At 39.1% G+C, this 26254-nt stretch overlaps 1 protein-coding gene across 3 annotated transcripts in view; it reads right to left on the reverse strand.

Annotated features, from left to right (window-relative positions):
* Positions 1 to 924: 924 nt before the first annotated feature.
* Positions 925 to 26254, reverse strand: part of FRMD4B (FERM domain containing 4B) — a 234114-nt gene continuing 208784 nt past the window's right edge. For 2 of the 3 annotated variants that reach the window (XM_082664658.1, XM_082664660.1), the window contains exons 12-24: positions 25715 to 25791; positions 24042 to 24180; positions 23421 to 23562; positions 22154 to 22287; positions 21938 to 22057; positions 20547 to 20775; positions 18001 to 18057; positions 16218 to 16365; positions 12306 to 12425; positions 10318 to 11129; positions 6281 to 6413; positions 3786 to 3874; positions 925 to 2722 (exon numbers count right to left, since the gene is read on the reverse strand). In XM_082664658.1, the coding sequence (XP_082520784.1) occupies positions 2607 to 2722; positions 3786 to 3874; positions 6281 to 6413; positions 10318 to 11129; positions 12306 to 12425; positions 16218 to 16365; positions 18001 to 18057; positions 20547 to 20775; positions 21938 to 22057; positions 22154 to 22287; positions 23421 to 23562; positions 24042 to 24180; positions 25715 to 25791 (2316 nt within the window). In that variant the 3' untranslated portion in view covers positions 925 to 2606. The remainder of the gene's footprint in view (positions 2723 to 3785; positions 3875 to 6280; positions 6414 to 10317; positions 11130 to 12305; positions 12426 to 16217; positions 16366 to 18000; positions 18058 to 20546; positions 20776 to 21937; positions 22058 to 22153; positions 22288 to 23420; positions 23563 to 24041; positions 24181 to 25714; positions 25792 to 26254) is intronic. The other variant, XM_082664659.1, reaches the window with a different exon arrangement.

The following is a 26254-nucleotide window of genomic DNA, read 5'->3' on the forward strand; positions in this document are numbered from 1 at the left end:
AAAATAAGTTGTAAAACTGTACTTGTAATATGATGCTGTTTTTTAAAAAATTACTATAGGCATAGGAAAAAATCTGAACTGTTATACAATAAATTAACAATTTATCTGGTAATGTTAGGCTTATAGGGCACAACTATGTTTTTATGTTGTATATTTTCTTCATGTTTGAAATTAAAATGAGTATATGATATTTTGTAATACAAAATTAAAATGAGTATATGATATTTTGTAATAAAAACATCAATTTGACATGTTAAAAAATTTATCTCTGTCACTTTATAGTCATTAATAAGCATATCAATAATGTGGTTGAGAAATGTTTTCCAAAAAAGGTGAGGGGAAAATCATTTAGCAGCCCCACTGTGCTTCCATTTCTATACCTTCTTTTTCCATTTGGGAGCCAAGTTTTGTCTGTTTTTTTCAAGGTACACCTGCAATTCTGAGCATACCATTTCTTGAACAGGAAAAGGTTATTTCCACGTAAGGTACTTGCACAGAAATACTAATCTCCCTATATTTCACTTCCCACTCACCTCTCCCCGCTGTCTGGGATTAAAAGATGTCAGATGAAATATATCCTTGAATTTAAAAGACCTGTTTGCCAGTCTGAAAAACTAGAATGAATGACTTGTTACAAATAAACAACGTTAGTAAGATTAGGAAGCCTACATTGGTTATCCTCCATGAGGTAATAAACTACCGTATTTCACCAATTCTAAGACAATTTTATTCTAAGACACAGCGTTACGTTATGTCTCACTAAGAAAAAAAACCCGAAAACACTGCCAATTCAACTATAACACGTCAGCAATCAAAAGATGCATCCTGATTTCAGGGATGTAAGTATGAAAAAGTGGGCATCTTGGAATCAATAAAATATGGCAATACCATAACTAAAAATCTACAATCTTGTCCAACCTGGTTACTTGAAGTAGAGTACCTTCAGCTGGTTTGTATGAACCCTGGACATAAATGGAAGGAAGGATACATAAACATTTTCAGTAGCACACCTTTCATTTATTGACCTATGAAAAAAAATAATAGGTCTAAAAAAGTCAGAACAGTAAAAGAATATGCAAAAGGATATATCTGTTTCTAGAAGGCTATACAAATACGCAAAAAGGAATAAGTTATTTTTTTGCATGTCTTTTTGTTTTCCAAATTATTTTCCCCCAAACTTCATTTTCAATGATACAAATGACTAAGGACCAGTTTAACAAATCAACTTTATGTATATATTACATGCTTTGGAATATAGATAGAAAATGTTCCCCAAAAGTTGTTCAGAAACTTCTCTATTCACAATATGAACAAGAAAACTGTATAAAAGAGGGGGAAGGAGCACCTTTTATGGAATTCTGAAGCAGAGTAAAGATGAAAAAAGAAGATCCATTTAGAATATGGAAATATTTGTTAAAAAAAAAAACAACAAACTAACCCAAAACATCCAACGATATACCATAGCGAATTATTTCTTCCAAGGAAGTATGAGGTAGTTTTAGCCTCATAATTAAATTTACGGCAGCTTGGAAGGTTTTCGTTTTTGTTTTTAATGACTAATTTTGCTTTTGTCACTTGGTGACTTAGAACTACCTGGGGAATCCAGACAATATGCTTACTCTTCAAATGTTCACAATTTTAAGGCACGCAATTCATCTAAAATGATGTGGTGTTCGTGGTTTTTTTTCTTTATATTGTGTTGGGTTCTTGCTGTATCACCCTAAAATACTTTTTCAAACTCTTGGTTATAAAAACTTTCCATATCAAGTCTGCCATTGCAATGACAGCTGCGTTGGAGAGTTACCAGCCTGAACAATAGCTCATCATGCCATTGGAGTAGAAAGAAAAAAGGAACTCAATGATAGTGTACCTTAGAAAATTCTCCAAGCAGAGTTTGTCAGTTACGTGGTGGGCTGCTTCATTTTTCCCCAATCTGCTACCATGAAGTTATATTACAGGATGCTACAGCCATAAGTCTTTCCAGAACCCATTTTATGGTGCTTATGAAAACCATCACTCTTGATAATAGCCTAAAAACACTTACACTCATTCAGGAATTCATGAAACATCCAGCTTCTCTTCAAGTAATTTTCTAATACTGTCTAAATTGTTCATGTCCGGGTAGACATAGTATGTAATTCTTCACCAGCTCACGAATTCAAACTTTCCGATGGTGAGCAGTGACGAGCTTCTGGCTTCCCTTCTCTCATCATTCTGAATTGTGCTCTGAAATTTCCCCTGTCCTTCTTTCCGGTTGGAGACCCTGAACGCACTTTTCACAGTTTTGAGGTCTGCCTTCAACAACTTTTGTTCTCTTAAAAAGTGCTTGCTCTTGGTAAAGGCTGAGTCCTCCTTGGCAATGGTTCACATGTGGTCTTGACCTTGCTGTTAGGTTAGCACCTAGACTTGGAAAGGTGGGTTGTTGTTCAGGGGTTTTGTGTGGCTTAGTGTGTGATTCACTTCCGGGGTCACGGGAGTCCTCTCTTCCACCTTGGATGCCTTTAGGTTTCTATAGCCAACAGCCTTCTGGGAAGACGAACACATTTTGCAAGGCACACTAGTGTGAGAATGCAGTGCTCGGTCAAGAGGCTCAACTGCAGTTCAGACTAATGTTCCAGGCTTTGAGTCTTCGTGCCAAAAGAGCCTCTGCTCACTATTCTCCAGGCTGTCTTCCAGCAGGTTTCCCTCTGTATTGTCCAGTTGACCGGTCTCTGTGTATGGTCTATAAAAGGAAACCAGAAAATTTACAACTTGTTGTCATTTTTGTTCCCAGGGTACAAAGATTACTACACTCAAAGAAGTTAGTAGAAAACACCGTTAAGAAAAGTATCCAAAACTTGGAAATAAAGGCAAGGGATGGCTGTGTGTTTTTTCAAGGTCATACTGGAACATGGTCTAACAGGCCCATGCAAGGAGTATTTACTTCTCCTGAGAGATAGACTTTTGTCTAAGTTACATTTACCATGGATGAGGACCCAGACTGTGTTAAGTTACATGTTAACTTGGGGGTTTTTGTTTGGAAGAAATACAAACAACTTCTGTCTAGTAGAAAGATTACGGTCATAGTTTTATTGCCCTGTAGGATATTAACTGGTTTTGTATTGAATTGAGTAGTCTCATCTCAGTACTCTCCCTTTCAGTGTGTGGGATTCAGTCTCTTGAATTATCTGGGAACCAGCTTTAGCATTCTGTTAGTTCTCTCATGAATGAGTTAACTAAATCTTCGACATATGCTCATTTTAGGTTTGTGTGAGAGTTGTATTTTTGACTTTTGAAGTGTTTTTGACAGCTAGACGTTAAGCAGTCTTCAACTTAAGGGAAATATACTAGATGTTTTTCTTTGAAACAAAGGAATATACTTAAAGGGAGGCGAGGGTACCTTGGGACATATTTTACATCCTTAGGGTATATGGGTCAAGTGTAAACTGGAAACAGCATCACATAAAACAATCACAGGCCCATTTGGAAAGTACATCCAAAAGAAGGCATCGTGTTATACAGACCACTCCAATAAGCAAAACCTCATTCCTGTAATAGTAGGTTAGAATAGGTTAGATAGTTAGTAGCTTTCTTTTTATTTTAAACTCCAATGTCTTTTAGTACAGGTGAATAAAAAGTCCTCCGGAAAAGAGCTTTGGAAGTAAACACTACGCAAAACCAGATATTTAGTGTTTTTTTCTAATATAAAAACAAAAGCAGATTTCTGTAACTTCACACATCAGTCAGAACAAGCAAAGCTGCTGCTAGGCAAGAAGCGACACACCGATCCGAGGGACTGTACTTACTACAGCTGGCTACACTTAAAAGAGAATTGAAAACTGATCTCATTTCTGGAGACACAACCATTCTCCGAGACAGAAGCCCTTGGTTCTGCCTAGTAACAAGGAGTGTTCAATAAGGAAGAGGATAGGAAATGGAAAACAGGAAGTAAAAGAAAAAAAGTTATTTGAAAACACAGTTTGCAGCAGCAGAGCCAGGAATTTGACTATATTACATACGAGGTAGCAGAAGAGACTTCAACATTTCTAATTTTAGAAAGTTTATGCTGCTAACAGTTATACTACATCATACAAGGAAAAAAATTTTATTGGTATAAATTTGTAGCTTTCTGTAATATTAAGACCTGGACACTCCGAGGTAAGAATCTCTAAATAACATGCACTTCATTTTTAAAAACATACTGATCTACGGCTAAGCATTTCAAATCTTCAATTTAAGGGCAGATCTAAAGTTTTTTATCTTTATCTTGAAACCCAATTTTTCTCTTAGTTTAATAATTACATTTTCATAAAAAATAACACGCAGTTTTAGAACAAATTTCTAAAGCTTTATGGAGTATTGTTATACTTGCCTTATTAATAGGTCAAGTTAAATTGATCAGACTGTACATGATAAAAATAAAATCCGAAACGGACAAATGGGTAGAAATAAGCATTCCCATAATTCTCTGGGATAGGAGGGTACGTTGGCAAATCTTTCTAGTAAGCAGGAGCTTAAAAAATATGCTTTTCAATTTAATCCATTAAACCAACTTATTGGAATGTGTCCTAAGGAAATAATCTAGAATTCAGACAAATATTTTGCACAAAGTATTGTATTTTATTTACAATAAAAAAAGAAAGAAAATTTAAAAGCCATTTAAAATCAAACTATGGGGAACTGTTAATAAAGTACGGCATATTTATTGAGTGGAATATCATATTGGTTGCATAAAATAAGGTTTAAAGAGTTTTGTAAAAAAAAATGGGAACACATTTTCTACAGTGCGCTCATATTATGTGCACACGTACACATACACAATAGGGGTCTTTAAATAGTTTCTAATTTCCTGTATATCATGCCCCTTCTGACTCTGCTATCAAGCCATGTTGGCCTGGCTGTAATAGAGGGACAGACTTTGTAAAAACAGATTGTCTCTAAAAATGTTGAACACTTCCTGAGTCCTATGAAAGTGGTGTTAAGGATATGAGAACCGTCTTATGCCCTGAATGGTCTGTTTTATATCATTTCTAACTCAGTCAACAAAAACAAAAGTGAAAGTATACAAACAGGAAAATTATTTGCAAATGTATTATACAAAATGATTAGAACTGAATTGAAAAAGTTCAGCTCAAATTTTGGGCCAAAGTCTTCCTGCTCTTAACTCATTTGCAAGCATTATTTACAGAAGTCCAAGCTATCTGACGTCCTCTGAAGTATATTTTCATTAAAATTCTATTTTGAGCATGCCCTTTGTTGAGTTGAGACAATTGGCCTAATATTTCAAGCCAAGAAAAACTTTTGCTAAATATGGAAAAGAAAAACAAGCTTTTGGGGTTGAATTATCTCCAATTTGCTTAAAACATTCAGTGCTTTAGTAAGAAACTAACCTCAAATTCACCAGTATTCACCTTTAAAAGTTATTGTCTATGTAATAAGCCTCCTATGCCTGACGCAATCTGACTTAAAGAAAGCAAAATTAAATTTTCTTAAACAAAAACAAAAAGAAACAGAAAATGCTTTACTTCTTGGCACCAGGGGTACAGATTATATTCTGTGAGAAGGTGATGGAGAAAAATGACCGCTTCAAGTTTAACTCCTCCCATGTATGCAAAGAATTGAAAAACCAGAGTTTGCAATCTTTTTAATAGTCACATTTTAACAAAGTGACCTTGTCTATTTCCTCTAAATGTTTACAAAGAACTACTATGACAGACACACAGGACAGCTGGCTGCGTCTGTTGCTTCTTAATGAACATAGGGTTAGACACAAAAAGGCAGCAAATGTTTGAAATCAAGCCCACCAACTGTCTATGAGGAATCTTGGTATGAACAGCTTTTTCTGGGATAGAGATATTTTTCCTGCAAGGTTCCAGAAAAGTCTTAACTGGGTATATCAATAGTACAGTTTCAAGTATAGCAATTAAAAAGAACCCTTCAGACACAAAATTTAATGTACGGGACTCTAAGAAGACGGTCAGATTTGAATGAGCTAGATTGAGCACCAGTGAGCTTTTTCTTAAAGGGCCAGATATTTTTGGCTTCGTCGGCCATAAGATCTCTGTTGCAACTACTCCACTCTGCCCTCATAGTACAAAAACAGCCATAGGTAACATGTAAATGAATGAGCATGGCTGTTTTCCAATAAAAATTTATTTATAAACATAGGTGGCAGCCGGTTTTAGACTATAATTTGCCAACCCTTGAGCTAGATTACTTAGCGTTCATAAAATAAAACTGGATTCCTGAATTCTTTAGACCAGGAACAGGGTACTGAAAGTTTTACGCATGCCTTTCTCACCTGCCTGGAGAGGGCAAAGGATTATAGACGTTGCCATAGCAGCTGGTGTAGGAAGAATGTGCCGGGGTCTCGTATTCAGATAGCCCTATAGTTAGCTGGGTCCTCCAGTTCCCGGAAGCATTTGTAGAAGACACTAGAAAGAAAAATGAAAAAAGACAAATTTAGTGGGACTGTTCAAAGTGAGAATTGTTTAGGCCATTTAGATGTACATTAATCAGCTGTGTGCAGAGTAGAGCTTACAAGCCAATGTTGGGAACCAACAGAGTTCCTATTCCAATTTGGTTACTTACTGGCCGTGTGACATTGGGCAAATAGCTTATGCTCTGTAAGCCTTAGTTTCTTTGTCTGTAAAGTGGAGATAATAATATAAATATATTCTGTATAGGGATGATACCAGGATTAAATAACCTAATTTGTGCAAATATTTAGCACTGTGCCTAGCAATAAATGATAACATTATTGTTATAAATGTGAATAAAGTTAATTGAAAGACATACTATAAAAAAATAACCCAAAAGACAAGCCAGAAAAAAAAATCTCATATATTGAAAGAATCTTCCCAGTGTCCCAGTCAGGCTATGGTGGCTGGACAGCTTCATAGGCTCAATTGTAAAGGTAAGATGACAAGTTTGAGTTTTTGGAGACCTTTAGAGGAAAAGCATTCCATACGTTGCCTTGTTGAGACTTGCCCGTTCCCCAGCCAAAGGCAATATCGGGTCACTAGCAGCGTCAAGGCACATTTTTGCCTTTTAAAAAGAAGTTTTGGGGGTGGGGTAGGGAGGGAAACTAGTATAGGAAAGATTTCAGGAAGAAGAGATTTAGTTCTTCTGCGGGACTAATCTGTAACAAGACAAGGGTATACACAAAAAGGAATGAAATAATGCCATTTGCAGCAACATGGATGGACCTAGAGATTACCATACTAAGTGAAGTCAGTCAGACAGAGAAAGACAAATATCATATGATATCACTTCTATGTGGAATCTAAAAAGTGATACAAATGAACTTATTTACAAAACAGAAACAGACTCACAGACTTCGAAAACAAACCTGGTTACCAAGGGGAAAGGTGTGCGGAGGATAAATTAGGGATTTCGGAGTTAACAGATACACACTACTGTATATAAAATAGATAAACAACAAGGACCTACTGTACAGCACAGGGAACTCTACTCAATATTTTGTAATAACATCTATGGGAAAAGCATCTGAATATATAGATACACACATATACATGTAAAAGTAAATATATATAGGCATGTATAACTGAATCACTTTGCTTTATACCTGAAACTAACACAACATTGTAAATCAATTATACTTCAACTAAAAAAAATTTTTTTTTAATGGTTAAAAAAAAAATAGACATGGGCATCATTTGGGAGCAAAACCCAGTGAATGCCTCATCGCTGGGCGTTTGCTGTCCTGTCTCTAAAACCAGTCCTGCCCCATGCCTGGGCTGCATAACGCCAGGCCAGTCATCCACGACTCAAAAACCCCACACTGTTCCTGGAGCCTCTTCCAGCTCTTTCCATTTCCTGCTCCTGGAGGCCAACCTCTTCCTCTTCTCTCTCACACCCACAAAGCACATGTGACAGTGTGAGACAAACACATTTCAAAACTCATCTGTGGTCCTGCATGCCACAAGGCTTTGACTCAAAGATGTAACATTCCCACTTTAAGCTTCCAGGAAGGTTTCATAACTCAGAGGCGTGGTGGTTAGGATGTCTGAGCTGTGACCGAATTCCTACTCTGCCACTTAACTAGCTTGGGAGCTCGGGCAGGGTCATTTAAACGCTCTGAGTCAGAACTGCCTCAGCTGCAAGAGTAGAATAATAATAATACACATAACAACAGCACTCGTTATGTAGAACTGCTGCATACATTAAGTGGGAGAGTACACATAAAGCGCTGAGCAGGTCGGGTGGCACAGGGTTAAGTTGCCAATAAATGGTGACTGTCCTTACTAGTAAAACTGAATCACCCAGAGAGCCTTTAGGTGGCTGGAAGAGATTACAAAACCCCTGACTAACCGGCAAATAATCGGAAACTTATCTCTCTATGAGAATGATGCGTGCCTGTTATAAAACATTTCTGTAGCTATAAACTGTAGACAGGAATGAGGAAAATTCCAAAAGGGAATTCTGGGAGCACTGATTCCATCCGTCTTATTCCTTAAAATGTGATGCCTTTTGGCCTATGGGGCCAAATCCTGCTGGTATCAGCAAGGTTCACACTCTCACACTGGGTCCTGGAAGTGTTATCTCCCTTCTCACCTTTGCCCCAGTCCTGAGCCACCGGCCAGGAATGTTGAAGTTTCTGAGTTACACCTGCTTCTCCCTGGCCTCGCTGTTTAAAGAGGCATCACCCCAGTGCTGTGCCCTGATGACCATCCACATGCACCCCAGCCCTCTTCCTTTGGTTTCTGCACGTTTCTCATGCAACACCCAGAACTTGAGGGGGAAGAAAGGCATTCTCTAATCAGAGCCACAGATAAGAAATAACTACAGGAGGCTTTTCATATGTTAGATGTGGTAATAAATGGGAAGTCCAAAGCAGAAGTCCAAAGTCCTGGACAAATACGAGAACACTAGAACCCAAACAGAAATCTCCATGGAGATGCCTCTTGTCAACAACATTAGGAAACTTTTAAAGGAATACTTTTCACCGAAGATCACACAATGATTCAGGGATCCCTGAGCTATGTCTCACTAAGGTGTCGTGCTTGAAAGAGGGGGCAAGACTCATGACCTCGGTTTTTCACGTGGTTTGAGAATTCAACCATTTCTTAGAGTTTTAATGTTGCTTAATTTTCATATATTCCTCTGGCTGCTAAGTAGACTGTGAATTCATCCAGGCCAGGAACTGGCTTGAAACTGGATGCTCAGTATCTACGCCTGCTTGTTTGCTGAATAAATGAAACCCCGGGCAGACTCTCCATTTAGGCCCCCATTTCTCTCCTTAAAGTATGCCTAGCACAGCTGGAGGTACGCAGTAAATCCTCCAGGAACAGTAGTGGAGTTAGGGACCAAAGACAACACGTGAAGAGAACACCTCTAATCCAAATTATCTTTGAAAGTCCCTTAAATCAACCATAAAGTGGAATACATATGATTACTGAATTAAGACCTGCAAAGTACTTAGAACACTGCCAGGAACAGTGGTTAGTAAATGCCACCTCCTATCAGACTCATTAGAAGCCTTACACAGAGACCTGAGCATTTGGAATGAACAGCCTTTAGATAATCCAATTCCTAGTTGTGAACAGGGAAAGATGTATAATATTGAAGTATAGTTGATTTACAATGTTCTGTTAGTTTCAGGTGTACAGCACAGTGATTCAGTTTACGTATACATATATATATATAGGTATGTCTGTGTGTATGTGTATATATATATGTATATATATGTAAAATGTTCATTTTCAGATTCTTTTTTTTTTTTTTTTTTTTTTTGCGGTACGCAGGCCTCTCACTGCTGTGGCCTCTCCCGTTGCAGAGCACAGGCCCCGGACGCACAGGCTCAGCGGCCATGGCTCACGGGCCCAGCCGCTCCGCGGCATGTGGGATCCTCCCAGACCGGGGCACGAACCCGTGTCCCCTGCATCGGCAGGTGGACTCTCAACCACGGCGCCACCAGCGAAGCCCCATTTTCAGATTCTTTTCCCTTATAGGTTTATTACAAAATATTGAGTATAGTTCCCTGTGCTATACAGTAGGTCCTTGTTGGATATCTCTTTTATATATAGTAGTGTGTATCTGTTCATCCCAAAGCCCGGAACACTTTAAAGAGATGTGATTGTCAACGGAAGACCTAGAAAAGATAAAAATGTATGAAAGCCCCTAACCCAGGGCAGCACAGAGAGTAGGTGCTCAATAAATGTTTGTTGGACTTGAATCTGTGGCTCTACCCAATGGCTACCACTCTCCTGACCTTGGGTCCTGGTCTCGTGACCCTTGAGGGGAGTTGGTTTGGAGTAGGTGGGGAACATGAGGTAAATGAAATCTGGATATCAAGTGCCTCTGCAGTATTCTTACCTGAAGAGTAGGAAGACGCTCGGCTGCTTGGAGAACAGGGTACCTGTAGCCCGGCAAAGCCCAGGCTTCTCTGCGATCCCCTGTCCGAATCAAAGCTAGTCTGTGTGCTGTGGCCCTGCTCCTTTTGCCCAGAGGCCCGCTGGTACCAGCCACGCAGGTGCTCTGCCACTAAGGCCTTGTGGATGTTTTTGGTGATGTGCTCTGACTTGGCAGCAGCCTTCCTCGGCAGCCGGAGAGTTGCATACGGGTTATGGGGCACCTGGTCGACCTCGTCTTCATGAAACGACCTGCTGTAGTCCCTTGGGTGGTCATATCCATAGTGGGCGGAGGACCGGTAGGAAGGATTGACACTGTACTGTCCTTCAGTGTCGTTCTCGTAGACGTAGCCACCACTGTAATACAAATCACACTCTGCATATGGCGTGTACCCGGCAGTGTAGTAACTGGAAGAAGGCTGCTCCTGACTCTTTGAGTAGACGCCATTCTTCAGACTATCCTTTTGTGCTAGGTTGGGCATGCTTCCTGAATTTGAAGTGGAAACGTTCTGTTTCTTGGACCTTCTCCGACCCCTGGAGCGAGTGTCCAGAGTTTGGGTGGTGTAACAGGGTCCGGCCACGGGTGTCACGCAGTAATACTCTGTGCTCGACTGGCTGGTATAGGAAGACCCGTCATCCAGGATTTCTGTGCTGCTGCTTCTTTGGGATTTGGAGAGGGAGAGAAATGGCTTATCGTGGTCCATCTCAGAGAGCAGATGAGACTGGGACTCAAGGCTTCCACTCCGCTGGCGGCAGTGCTGAGATGAAGATTCGGGTCTGAAAGAGGAGGAAGCAAACTTGTAAAAGACAAACAGGGAAAGGAGGACCGAGGGAAGGGAAAAGGACACCACGTCGAACGATTTAATAGCTCCTGAACTGCACTAGGATTTTTAAGGTTTCCAAAGCTGAACACACAACAGAAACCACTGGGTTCACATGGTCAAAATGAGAAAAGAAATCAATTCTGTCAATTGGGCAATCCACATCCTTCCTTGACAATAGGGAAGATAAACTGATGCTGTATAACCTACATCAAAGCCTAAGAAAAATCCCACATGTCTTTGGAGGGTTCTTTCTTCCAACAGGATAGCAGGATACATAGACTAGGGCGAACACAGCATTTGTTGGGGAACAGAGTCTGGCTTTGACATTGGAGGCATCTGGGTTGAGTTACGGCCCCATCATTTCCCAGCCGTATGAATGTGGACAAGATATTTAACTAATCTCCCTCCCTCCTCTGTAAAATGAGGAAAAAAACAGTATCTAGTAACTCCAGTCAGACTTGTTGCGGGGACTAAATAATATAGTGCATATAAAATAGCACCGCCTTCGGTAAACACTTCAAAATGTTGCTACTGTCATTATCTTCATCCTCACCATTGAATAACAAATGGTAATGTCCAGCTGGAAAAATTAAGGCACAAAAAATCCAGTATCTACCCAAACCATGTACATTTTCAAGCACATTTTCTTGGCTCACATATTTGATCTGTTAAGTGCATAGAAAGTGTAGAGCCATAAAATAAAGTCCCACTGCAGAAAGTGATTAAAAACACAGTGAAGGGACTTCCCTGGTGGCGCAGTGGTTAAGAATCCGCCTGCCAATGCAGGGCACACGGGTTCGAGCCCTGGTCCGGGAAGATCCCACATGCCGTGGAGCAACTAAGCCCGTGCGCCACAACTACTGAGCCTGTGCTCTAGAGCCCGTGAGCCACAACTACTGAGCCCGCGCGCCTAGAGCCCGTGCTCCACAACAAGAGAAGCCACCGCAATGAGAAGCCCGCGCACCGTAACGAAGGGTAGCCCCTGCTCGCTGTAACTAGAGAAAAACCGCGCACAGCAATGAAGACCCAACATAGCCAAATTAAAAAACAAACAAACCACAGTGAAGTAAAACAAAACCTTAAAGCAAAAGTCAACAGAGAGAAAGCGACTGGAATGAAGCCCTCTTACTGCAAGTGGCTGCTGCTGTAAGCGTTCCGGGTGAGAACAGGTGTGGTGGGCACGCTTCGCCCTCCCTGGGGCCGCCTCTCCAGAGTTCTGTAAGGACTGCTGTGCGTCGACAGCATTTCTCTGTGACGGTAAAAAAAAAAAAAAAAAGAATTCAGGAAATGAGGAGCCGCCTAACATTTCTGGCAAGCTTGTTATAAGCTGATTAGAAACTTATTGGAGCGGGGAGGGATAAATTAGAAGCTTGGGATTAACAATACACATGACTATATATAAAATAGATCATCAACAAGGACCTACTGTCGAGCACAGGGAGCTCTACCCAATATTCTGTAATAACCTATAGGGGAAAAGCATCTGAAAAGCAAGAGATATATGTATATGTATAACTGAATCACTTTGCTGTACACCTGAAACTAATACAACATTGTAAATCAAATTTCTCCAATATAAAACAAAATAAAAAGAGCCTGCTGTATAAAAAGATAAATAACATTCCAAAAAAAATAATAAAATAGAATTAAAAATAAAATAGCTAACCAACAAGAACCTACTGTATAGCACAGGGAACTATACTCAATATTTTTTTTGCGGTATGTGGGCCTCTCACTGTTGTGGCCTCTCCCGTTGCAGAGCACAGGCTCCGGACGCGCAGGCTCAACGGGCATGGCTTACGGGCCCAGCCGCTCCGCGGCATGTGGGATCCTCCCGGACCGGGGCACGAACCTGTGTCCCCTCCAACGGCAGGCAGACTCTCAACCACTGCGCCACCAGGGAAGCCCTACACTCAATATTTTGTAATAACCTATAAGGCAACAGAATCTGAAAAAATTACATCTAGGTATAACTGAATCACTTTGCTGTACACGCGAAACTAACACAACATTGTAAATCAACTATACTTCAATTAAAAAAAAAAGGAAGGAAACTTACTGGAAACTGAAGGAATGGGAACATAAAGAGATAACTGGGAAAACTGTCTTTGTGGCTTAGTATCCTGGTGCATCACAGATGAGTCTTAGGGGAAGCACAAGTGATGTGATTCTGAGTCATAAATATGAAGGAAAAAACTAAAAGACTTTTAAAAAAGGGTGTATTGAATAAAATAGATTGGAAGCAACGAGAGCAGGAAATCCTTTCTCTGTAAAGAGCCTCACAGCAAATATTCTTGGCTTTGTGGGCCAGATGATCTCTGTCGCAATGACTCAACTCTGCCCTTGAAGTAAGAGACCAGTGTAGACAATATGTATGTGAATGGAGGTGACTGCGTGCCAATCAAATTTGACCGTGGACACGTAAATTAAAATTTCATACAGTTTTTATGTCACAAAATATTACTGCTTTTGATTTCTGTTCCAGTATTCAAAAATCTAAAACCATGCTTAGCTCATGGACCATACAAAAATACTCTGCAGCATGAATTTGGGTAGTGGACTGTCATTCACAGCATCCTTAAATCACTTTGTCCACTTTCCAGCACAGTGAGAACACAATTTGAAGCTAATTTTTTAATTAAAAATGACTTTGATTATACCTCACTTGTTACAAAAGCATGTCAAGTTCATTGCAAAAAAGTTTAAAAATACAGATAAACATTTAAATGTCCATAATCTGGTGCCTCAGATAAGTCAGAACACTAAACATTTTCAGATATTTTTACTAAGCATATATACTTATAAGCATTTATACTTTTATTGGGATTAACACACACACACTATTATATATAAAATAAATAACCAACAAGGACCTACTGTATAGCACAGGAAACTATACCCCATATTTTGTAATAACCTATAAGGGAAAAGAATCTGAAAAAGAATACACACACACACACACACACACACACACACACGTATGTATAACTGAATCACTTTCCTGTATGCCTGAAACTAACACATTGTAATACAACTATACTTCAATTTAAAAAAAGCATTTATACTTTTAACAACAAAAAATGAGATCTTACTGTATACTCTCTTTCAAAACCCACTTAAAAAAATTTCATTTAACATTTTATGTCACTTAATATTCACCTACACTGTTATTTTAATGAGTTTATAGTATTCCAGTGTAAAGACTGACCATAATTAAACAATCCACTAGTTGAGCATTTGGGCTGTTTTCATTTGTTACTAGTATAAACAATGCTAGTTTAAACAAAGCATCCTGTAGTTAATTCAAGGAGAAAAATTCCTAAAAGCGAAATTGCTGGATCAAAGAGCAAACCCATCTTAAGCTCTTGGGGATGAAGGCATAATAATTTTTAAGATAATGATTTTCCCAGTTATAACTCCTCTTGCTGAAATAGCTTTGTTTTCCCTAATATAATAAACACACTTGTCCAGTGTTATCTGATAGGACTTTCTTCAATTATGGAAATGTGCTATATCTGTGGTACCCAATATCAGCCATCAGCCACATGTGCCTATTAGGACTTGAAATGTGGCTGGTAGGACTGAGGAACCGAATTTTAAATTTTATTTACTTTTTTTTTTTTTTTTTTTTTTGGCGGTACGCGGGCCTCTCACTGTTGTGGCCTCTCCCGTTGCGGAGCACAGGCTCCGGATGCGCAGGCTCAGCAGCCATGGCTCACGGGCCCAGCCGCTCCGCGGCATGTGGGATCTTCCCGGAACGGGGCACGAACCCGTGTCCCCTGCATCGGCAGGCGGACTCTCAACCACTGCGCCACCAGGGAAGCCCTAAATTTTATTTACTTTTAATTAAATTGGACAGCACAGCTCTAGACACCTGGATCTCTTTTGTTTAAGGCAACAGTTTTTAGATGCTAATCTAAAAACTTGGGCCAATATGAGATGAAAGTTTTCACTGGTCTTTGACAAATTAGAAATATAACAAAATGTGGGTTTTCTTTTCATAAGAGAAAAATTATTTAATCTAAATAATCTTCCTTTATTTTGAGACTAATTTCCATCTTCCCTGAGATGCAATATAATATTGGCTAAAATCACATCACAGGCTTTGGAGTCAGGCTACCTAGGTTCAAATCCCAATTCTGACATTTACTAGTTGACAAACCCAACAAGTGATTCATGCTTTCTCGTCCTTGGTGTACTTATCTATAATTGGTAAGGATGGTAGTAATACAGTCAGGATTGTTGTGAGGATTAAATTTATTAATACATATTAAAACACTTCAAGCAGTGTCTGGCACATAGTAAGTGCTCAATAAATGTTAACTTCAAATTATTGTTATTATTATTATTACAACGATGACTGTATTTTGGATATGTAAAGGTCATTTTTTTTTTTTCATGAAATCGTAGTGCTGTTTGTTTGAACATTCTGATTAGGCAAAGTAAAAAGTTGGTAATCCTATCTTGAGCCCTATGTAGAAAGAAAAATAAATAAAACTAGTATTGATCCCTGCAGCCAAATTCTGGAAACCATTGATTGGTCTGTCATCTTTTAAAAAGTTATTGCCCTGTTGTTATTGCCCTGATAATATTTACTTGAGACACTTGAGAAGTTGTATTAATCTACTTTACAGACTAAAAATGTACTGAAGTCCCATTTTCCTTTGAAAGTTCAGAAGTCAGTTCTCTCACTTGGTTTGGAAGAGTGGTATTTAATGACAGTTTCCTGAAACGGTGGGTGATGAAACAGAACTTTGGACACTATACCCAAATTCAGATTATAATCAATGTTCCTATAATTTAATATAAATCAAGTAGACTTTAAAATCAAGGAAACACCAAATACTTTTCAAAAGATCTCTTTAAAAACACTTCCACTTGCTACCAACAATAAATAAGTGGGTTAGTTTGTATGCTTTGGTTTTACAAGATAACACTTTCTGAAAGAATAAAAAGGATAACGCAAAAATGGGTTGACTATTTTGGAGAAAAGATCTCATAGTGGCAAGGCATTCACCTCACTGATAATGTGACTTCTTACCTGGACTGTCTGGTATCCACAAACTGTTCATTCATGGACGACTTTCTGAAATGGATTCTCTCAATCCCGAGAGACTTGGGAGGAAGAATTCTTGGAGAATGAGGTACTGAACTTGATCGCTGCCCAGCAAGAGTACAGGTGTCACTGGCTATAATAAGTAAATTGAATGAAAGAATAAGTAGATAAATAAAAAAGTAAACAAATACCATGCCAAAACCTCCCAAAAAAGAAAGTGGAAGATTTGTCTGGTGAGCAAAGTGGTCTTCCAAAGATGATATTTTTAAAAGTACCTACGTTTCAGGAAATTAATTTTTATATTTTATACAATAGAAAAAAAATTACTGAATGTTCTTGTGGGGCCTGACCCAACTTATGCCAACTCAATAGGTGGCATGCTGAGCAAATAAATCTCTCAGGTGGAATGGGTGATACTATACTATACTTTTCTAGAATTATATTACAGAAAAACCTCAGTGTGTAAGGGGCCAAGAGGAAGCTGGTCTGTAAAGTGGGCCTGGATGAGTTTTGTTCAGCTTTACTTGTAAATTTGTCTTATTTATTTATTTTTTTATTTTTCGCTGTGTTCGGTCTTCATTGCCGCATTCAGGCTTTCTCTAGTTGCAGCGAGCTACTCTTCATTGCAGTGCACGAGCTTCTCATTGCAGTGGTTTCTCTTGTTGCAGAGCACAGTCTCTAGGTGCACCGGCTCAGTAGTTGTGGCACACAGGCTCAGTTGCTCCGTGGCATGTGGGATCTTCCCGGACCAGGGCTCGAACCCGTGTCCCCTGCATTAGCAGGCGGATTCTTAACCACTGAGACACCAAGGAAGCCCTGTTCAGCTTTACTTTTAATGTTCTTAGGCCTCCTCGGCTGACCAAAGGCTCATCCTATCATTAAAAGTGATGAATCTGATTTATGGTGAGTCACTAGGGAATTGTTGTGTCTCCCACTGGTATTTGTATTTCCAAAGAAGAATGGCAAACATGATCAAACCTCAGCTCAAAGGAAGAATTCTGAAATGGCAGACTTTCATGAACGATTCCATTTGGGGGAAGATAAAGCAGTAGGGGTTAGTGGTTCCCCCAAATTCTTTAAATCACATCAAATAGATAGCGAGCTCCTCTGCTTAAGCACAAGGAATGGATTACAAGGAAATACTCTATCACTTGAAATGAAATCCATTCCATCATGAAATATGTTGACCACAGGTCATTACAATAGATACAGTCTACCTCTAGGAAACCAACATAATGACAGGTAACCCAATTTCTAAAATGTGTGTTTCTTCCTAAGAAAAATAAACTCCAACTTAACTGGAATAAGTAGACAGTGATAAACTCTTCATTATTTCCTGGTAGTGTAGTGTACCCTACACAACACTAATTTCCTGGTTTTGGTATTGGACACTATCTATATAAAATGTCACCAGTAGACAAAGCTGGGTGAAGGACTCTGTATTACTTACACAACTTCTCTATAGTTACTTCAAACGTTAAAAAAAAAATCCTACAGAGCCTTACAAATCCTTATCAAGATACCTATTCACTCCAGTTATGGTACTCTGATTCCCTGAAGTCATGTGATTTGTACGGTACTGTATTTAATGCTGAGCTAACCTGTGTAGACGTTAATCCTAATCCCCCGTTCCCAGCCATTCTGCATAAATGTAAGTTAGCTATCTACTTTTCCCAGAAGAATAATAAACAGACTTTACTTAACTCAAAAATATTCTTAATATTTCAGAATATATAACATTTTAAACTGAAAAGGGGGAGCTACTTACAATCATCATAGGTGGTAGTGTCAGACAAGGAGCTACCTTCTGATGGGATTATGTCTTCTGTGAATAAAATAAACTGCCTTTAGTACAATGGTACATTTGCACACCCTTAATAGTTCAATAAAACCCTTTGCAATGGAGTGCATCTTATTTTTATTTAGATAAACACAACTAATTGCAGTGCATTAGGAAGTTAACTATTGTAAGAATGAACTCATTGACTACTGAAGGTATAAACATCTTATATACTGTACAAATATTACATTGGATTATTTATTAAAGTGGAACAGAGTTTGAGAACAGTCCTTTGAGAATCTACTATACTGTTAGGATCATTTATTTTTTTGAGCCCTCCCCTGAAGAGAAGGGCTTTTTCTTGATAGAGTGTGGTGGTCACTTGCGCTGCATAAGCTTCTCAATCAGACCAGGGTTTCTTAACAGTGGGTGGCACTACTGACATTTTGGACTGGATGATTCTTTGTTGCGGGGGGTGGGGTGGTGGTGGTGGAGGAGGGTGGGTGCTGCCCTTTGTACTGTAGGATCTCCAGCCTCCACCACTGGATGCCGGCACCACCCCACCCTCAGTTTTGACAATCAAACACGTCTGCAGACATTGCCAAATGCTCCCTGGGGCGTGAAACTGCCCCTGAGTGAGAACTACTGAAATAGACAGACCTGGGTTCACATCCTGGTTTTGTCACTTACTGGCTGTGAGACCCAGGGCAAATTACTTAATCTCTCCAAGCATCATTTGGCTCATCTCTACAATAAGGATAAGAATAGTACCTAGTGTTTAGTGCTTTGGTGAACATTAAATGACGTAATAGATGTAAAGCCCTTAGCCCAGCTCCTGGCACAGGACAAATGCTCAATAAATGTTAGCTATACTTACTACTTTGGTTCCCTAAACACAGCATGCTGGTGAAAGAACTCTGGTGGTTGAAAATGCCCATAATGATCTGATTACTACTGGTGCCCATCAAATGTTACAAAATGGGTTTAGCAAAAAGCGATATCTCAGATGTTGATGTACTCTGGCAAGTCATTCCATACTCAGCGTCAACGATGGGCAAAGTTACAGGCAAACACGACACCTCAGTGTAAGCTTCAAAGCCATTATGAAGTGAATCTCCACATCCAGTCTCAAATGTTAATCTCTATCAGAGCCAGGAGGACTGTCTCTTAATTGGACACACAGTAGAGCTTGAAGGCGAAATGCCAGTAGAGTCAGCTGTCAGGCAGGCTTTAAAAAAATCCACCCGATATATGCTCAACCATTGGCACCAGCGCTGCCCAAATGTCAGTTACTGAAAAGGATAACATTTGAATCTTCCACAGCTGGGGATGAACGGGCCACAACAAATGGCTATGGAAGTCAAGTGCACGGCTAATCATCCGTCTCTGTAGGTCCAGAGGTGGCCAGTGACTAGGCCAACTGGATTTCACATTCAGGGTCAAAGCCATCCTAAATTCCCCAGCTGTAGTTGACACACACTTGTGTGTTGATGTCTGTGCATTCACTTTCCTAAAAGCCGTATCTCTGCTTTGCAAATCATATGCTCTGAAGCTGAGTACACTTTAAACCTGATTACCATATTTTGTCAAATCTAAGATGTATCATTACTTGATGTCCCAGTAAAAAAAGAAAAAAGCACTGCCGATCATAACTGTAACACTCCATCTAGTATAAGAATTATAACAATTTCACAGATGTTTAAATGGGAAAAAAAAAAAAGTCTTGGAATCAAAGAAATAGAATCGTATTTCAACCAGTGATCAAGGCTAAAAGTCGTGCTAATAAATATGGAAGGCCAATTGGACTTGAAATCGACCTAAATGAGATGTTTTTCAGTTTACTTTTTTCCTGAATATTAAAGTTTTAGATATATAATGTTGAGAATTTTGAAAATATGGAAGATAATTAGGAAGAAAATTAAGTGACATGAAATTCTACAGCTATTAATATTCTGAACTCTTTCCCAATTAGTCTTTGTGTGTATATAATTATACAATGTCAGGACCATGTTATGGTTACAATTTTGTATTCTGCCTTCTGCCTTCCATAATATAACATGAACATATGCCCATATCTTTAAATAGCCTCCATAAATGATAATAACTGTAAGAGCTCTTTTCTATCCATATATGTTGGATAGGTCCTTAAGAAAATGTATGGTCTGCTGCATTAAAAACCTTTGAGAAACTACTAGGTAGGGCCCAGCTCTCTTAATATCCTGTGTTTTCAAATGTATTTCTTGCAGTGACATCAGGCCAGTTAAAGGTGAATCCGTCCTATTAGGAACCAACATTGCTATGAAAGCTGAAAATTAAAGCAATGCAATAGTATAGTATTACAATAGTAAGAAGGTCACTAAAAACCAAGTTAACGTACTTGTAAGACTGAAATTCCAAACCATTTTTATCCTAAGAAACTCATAATTAATCCTGTTCTTTCTTTTGTCTCTTACCAAAGGAACTGGTCTGGAAATGGTACATTCCATCAAGAGGATTGACTTATGTGACTCTAAAAAACCTTACTAATTACTAACCTGGTAAGATAACTGATGCTTTCTGGCTGGGTTTCTTTCCACATCTAATTCGGTATTCATTTATTGCATTTTCGATCTCCTGAAGCTTTTTCACTGCATCCGTGTAATCTTGCTTTCGTTTTTTCTTCACAGTTTTACAAAGATCTGGCTCGTTGGCAAGTTTCTTTGCAGCTTCAACCAGCTTTTGCTGTATTAGGAAATTGCTCTCCAGTTCTTGCAAAGCAGGGTCCTGCATTTACATGATGATACTGTTTTATTTTTATGGACACACACAGTCACTGTGATATGTACTAGATAATAACATTTCTCTTTCTCATGCGCTCTCAAATCAGATGCTCTCTGAGAACAAAATCCTAAGTTTTACTGCTTAGGTATTCTCAAACACTTTCCTAGAAAACAAGACCTCCCTCCTCCATTTACTTTAACTGAATAGTCCAACTCTCTGTCCTTTTCAAAGAAGGGAATGGCCTTCCATTCATTCAGTTGGTTGGATGAAGATCGTATTTTTCAAGAAGGGATACTTCACCCAAGATTCATAGCCAGAGAATGCTATATTCACATGCACAGCTTTAGAAACAGATAAATTGAGGTTTGATTCCTCTTTCTGGGTGATTCCTGGTTGCATGACCCTGGACATATTGCTTAATTTTTAATGCTTCGATTTTTTTTTCATTTTTAAAAGGGAGATAACACCCACCTTATGAAAGTATGGTGAAGATTAAAGGAAATAATGTATGTGCATTGCTTAGTCAGAGCTGGGTATACAGTGAACACTCAATAAATAGCAATGCTCACTTTATTATTAATGGAAACTGCTATCATTTTCTAAAGCCAAGATGGCTAAACTTCTGCAAGAAACACGAGTAGGGTCATAGTGTCTGATGTCATGCAGATGAGAAAGTACCCTCTATATTGGCTAACCAATATTTTAACTTTATTATACCCAAGTGCTATACATGTGTTATCTCACTGAATACTCCTTGCATCTCTCAGAGGGAAGAACAATCATTACCCCCATTTTATTGATGAGAAAACCCAAGAATTGAGACTTCACAGAGAGTCAACGATCTGCCAAAGGCTACTTGGTTTTAAGTGGGAGACTCTAGTGCTGGAAGTCTTAATTCTTATAATAATATTTCTCAATTTATAAACATTTAGAGTTCATTTAGTGCTCTTTCTGTCTGGCGGGGGTAAAGTCATGAGAGAGAACTCAATTTTAACTAGACTGTGCATGAAAGAAAGAATTCAACTTGGTCTCCATGATCACTTTTAACTGGTGAGATAAAAATGTACAGCAGTAACTCAAAAACCAAAGGAACAAGTCAGCCACACCGAACTGACAGCATTTCTGTCTCATTGTTGATAGACACGCTCAGAGCTGGTGTTCATACCTCTTCACTCGGCAGCAAGTTGTCATCTAATTTGAATGCGGTACCTACACGCCTTCTGACGTGAGGAGGTTTCTCACCTATGTTCAGTGGATACTCCTTTGGCATTTTGCCTGTGAGCTCCTGTAAAACAGGACAGAACCGAGAGGGAGATCACTGACCCTGGCTGGAACTGTCAAACACGATGTGAAGTGCTCCCCAAGAGCAGAAGACACTTACAGCCTCCCGCAAACAAATCTTCTTAAGCTCTTCAACTTTTTTCAGAAGTTTTTCTTGCAACAGCTTTTCTTTCTTCTTGAGTTCAAGGATTTTCTCTCTCTTTTGCTCCTCACTGACTTCTGAGTCTTGAGAACCTGGTGGGGATTGGGAGGGAGGGCAGAGAAGGTTTACGCACGGCATGTTTCCTTCCTTTTTTTTTTTTTTTTGCAGTACGCGGGCCTCTCACTGTTGTGGCCTCTCCCGTTGCAGAGCACAGGCTCCGGACGCGTAGGCTCAGCAGCCATGGCTCACGGGCCCAGCCGCTCCGCGGCATGTGGGATCTTCCCGGGCCGGGGCACGAACCCGTGTCCCCTGCATCGGCAGGCGGACTCTCAACCACTGTACCACCAGGGAAGCCTGTTTCCTTCCTTTTTAAAGGACAAGGGATTTTTAAGCCAAACCTGCTGTTTAATAATAGTTTATTTCTTTTCTCCTTGTTTCTGAACATAATAAAAGGAAACTGGAGAACATTTTCTCATGCTTCTGGGCATTAAACAGAGCCTGGTAATAAGATATGCCTTTTGCATTTTGGCTCAGTCATTTTAGAAGCAATGATAAAATGCTTAGTGTTTCAGACACACCCAAGGAAGAAATTCATTTTTCTGAGCAGGAGAGAAGGTAAGATGTTCCTTGAGATAGTTGTTTAGAATGTTCTTTTAGAATGTAAGCAAGGCAAAGGAATATACTATGCTTCAGGTTCACAAGCTGACAATGGGATTTAGATGAGAAATTATTTTTAGTGAAGTTATGTATACTTAGTGAGACTCTTGTCCAAAATTTCTACAGAGGAAGGGTTTAGGGGCAAAAATCACTTTGGGGGTGAGGTGGGTTTGAAGGCTGTAGTCATGGTTCACTTTATGTTAAATGGAGAATTAGATAACTGTTTGTATCAAAAACTACATATTGGGGAAAGAAAAAGCTTATGAACCTTTTGGGGAGAAAATATTCTTGCAAGCTACCCTGAGGCACTCACTACCTTAGTATCTATTGTTAATTATACAAACTGACTTTACTATTTAACTTGCTTCATACTCTTTTTTTTTTCTCTTCATACTCTTTTAAAAATTAATTTCAAAATTTATTCAAAACCGCAATATACTGTAGGTTCCATATGCTTATTTATTCCCAAAATCATGGGTTAAAAGATACATTTGAAAGTGGTTTACAACGAAAAATATGTGAAATAACATAAAGATCGCTTGCACGCTCTCTAATCCAAAAATATTACCTGAGGAGATTAAACTGCCGTTGCTTGCCATGATGAACTGACTTTTTGCCTCTAGTGTCACCATTTTGGAGACCCTTGGTGTTCCCGTCTCAGTCAAATCCATTGCAATATCGTCTAAACTCCTGGCTGAAGGAATTTTTGCCTAATATAACATTGAAATGGAATTCATTCAGTTAAACCTATTTCAAATTAATAAAGCAATTCAGTTACTATGGAATAAAAATGTCAACACGGAGGAGAATATAAAATTTTTATATACAAAAGTGATATTTTTCAGAACAAAAATATAAGATTTCAGTTTTGCAGTTAAAATGTTTAGTAACTAGGCATGATTCTTTCTCATGGTATAGTTCAATCATTAACATTAAAACATCCTGAGTGTACACACATACATGCATGCCACAAAGTTGGCAAATCTTACAGTTTTCAGATCAGGTTATACGTTGCCCGCTTCCTTAAATGTAAGAAAAATTAAAACAATTGGTAGTAAAGCTTAAAAAAACAAAACTCAAGGAACAAAAACCCACGTGCTTGCATCTTTTCTGAGAAAGCTTATCTTGAGAACACAAAGCCAATGAGGGACAGGACTCTGTCCTTATAGAAATGCTTCTAGTTACTTACTTTGCTTTGCTTCCGGTCCAAGTAAAACTGATGCTGACTAATCGCCATTACCCAGATGGACTTGATGAGAGAAGAGTTCGCATACCACGTTTGCACAAAGAGGCCACTTTGCCCAAAGGTCCTTCTGGATACTGAAATTCTGAAAGAGTAAGGAAAGCACTCAAACAATCTGTCTCGGGCCCAGCATAACATAAAATGTACCCAGTGGGTAATGTAACAAAGCTTCCCCTTAATTGTTTGGGCTCTGCCAAAACTCTTTTGCTCTCAGGGGCCAAGCTTCTGATTTTCTCCTTTTATGAGAAAACCAACCCCACCTGGGTAATAGCTCTCTGTCAAAGCAGCATATTAAACAACACATTCACACACTCAAAAGCAGATGACAAAATGGGAAGAGAATTTGAAAAAGAACAGATACATGTATATGTATAACTGAATCACTCTGCTGTACACCTGAAACTCATACAACATTGTTAATCAACTATGCTCCAATATAAAATTTAAAAATACATTAATTTAAAAAGGAAAATGATTACTAATATACCAACCGTATAATATTTTAGAAGAACCTAAGTCTAGTATGGTCACGTGCATAAATACACACATTCTGCATTCTGTATAGAAGCATGATATTGGAAATAGAAATTAAATATTTAAAAAAAACAGCAGATGAGAATTAGCCACATTAGAGGCTGTAATAAAAACATTTAGTTAAAGACCATAGGATGTGCGATCATCACAAGAAGGCGGGAATAAATGTGATAATATTTTAAAGACAAAGCAACCAGGATCTGCGGGATCAGCACCTTCCTTAAGGTAAGAGAGCATCTCAGGTCTAGGTAGAATTGTCTGGCTCTGGCACTGTCAGAGGATGAACATAATAATATGATGCATGTCCAGAACTGGTCCAGAGTACTGCTTATGCACCAGATAAAAAGAGGAGAGAGGGTCAGAGTCAGGAGAGAGCAAGAGAGAGAAAGATGGGGCGGAGGGGGAAGCAGACACTGAGTAGGGGTGGGGGTAGGAGAAGGGCACCAATGTGCTTTGTAGGAATTTGCCTTATCTCTTTGGGTCATCTTTTTGTCACAGCTGTTTCCTCCATCCCTCAGACCTCCAAATATCCATAAACTTATCTGAAAAGCAACCGCTGAGGGCTGATAAGGGATTCCTCCGAAGAACTTGGAGAGCCTACATCCTGACTTCAACTCACGTAGATAATTTAGCAACTTTTTATTTAAGTGACCAAGAATACCAAACTTGAAAATGAGGAAAGGATCCGAATAGACATTTCTCTAAAGTAGATGTACAAGCGGCCAATGAGCCCGTGAAAAGATGCTCAGCGTGCAAATTCAAAGCAGTATGAGCTTATCACTGCACACCACCGGGATGGCTATTCTCACACACACACACACACACACCCCTAAAAATAACAAGTGTTAGGGAGAATGCGGAGAAAATGAAACCACGCACATGGCTGGTGGGAATGTAAAAGGGTGTGTAGCCTCTTTGGAAAACAGTCTGGTAGTTCCTCAAAAGGTTAAAGAGTTACCATTTGATCAAGCGATTACAATCGTACATATATGCCCAAGAGAAATGACAACACGCGCACGTGAATTTGAGAGCAGCATATCTGGATGGTCACCAGGCTCATACAGGAAACAGTCTGTGATCCTCACCTCCGTGGATCGTGAACTTCAACAGCAAACTTTTTCTCACGGAAATATAAGTTCTCCAGCTGTTTCCACTGGAATAACTAAGAAATGAAGAAAACAGAAAAGCCACACAGCTTTGATTAAGGTTAACTTTTACTAAATCTAGAAATCAGCTTAATAATGAAAAAATCAAGGATTAAGACTAGAATTAAGATTAAGAATTAAGCACTAAGATTAGGCACGAATATGTAATGCAGTCTTTTTACAAACCAACTATAACCTGAAATCTTTTTCTGATGGTAATCTTCACCTCCTCAATCTTTCCTGAACAATAAAACCAAGCAACTGTGGGGAACATGCATACTATTTTTCCTCTGACTCAACTAAATAAAAGGGTAAGGAAATCGTCGATTCCAGTAAGCCCATATGCCTTCTGTTCAAAGACGTTGACTTCATATTTAAATGGAAAGAAATTCAAAGGGTTGTCTCAATAAGACCACAGATTAAATTCAAAAGAATGCGAAGTGAAAGTAAAATGGAACCCCAAGCAGGGGTGAGTCTCCG

This window comes from Grampus griseus (assembly GCF_964374135.1).
Source record: "Grampus griseus genome assembly, chromosome: 10".
Taxonomy (NCBI): domain Eukaryota; kingdom Metazoa; phylum Chordata; class Mammalia; order Artiodactyla; family Delphinidae; genus Grampus; species Grampus griseus.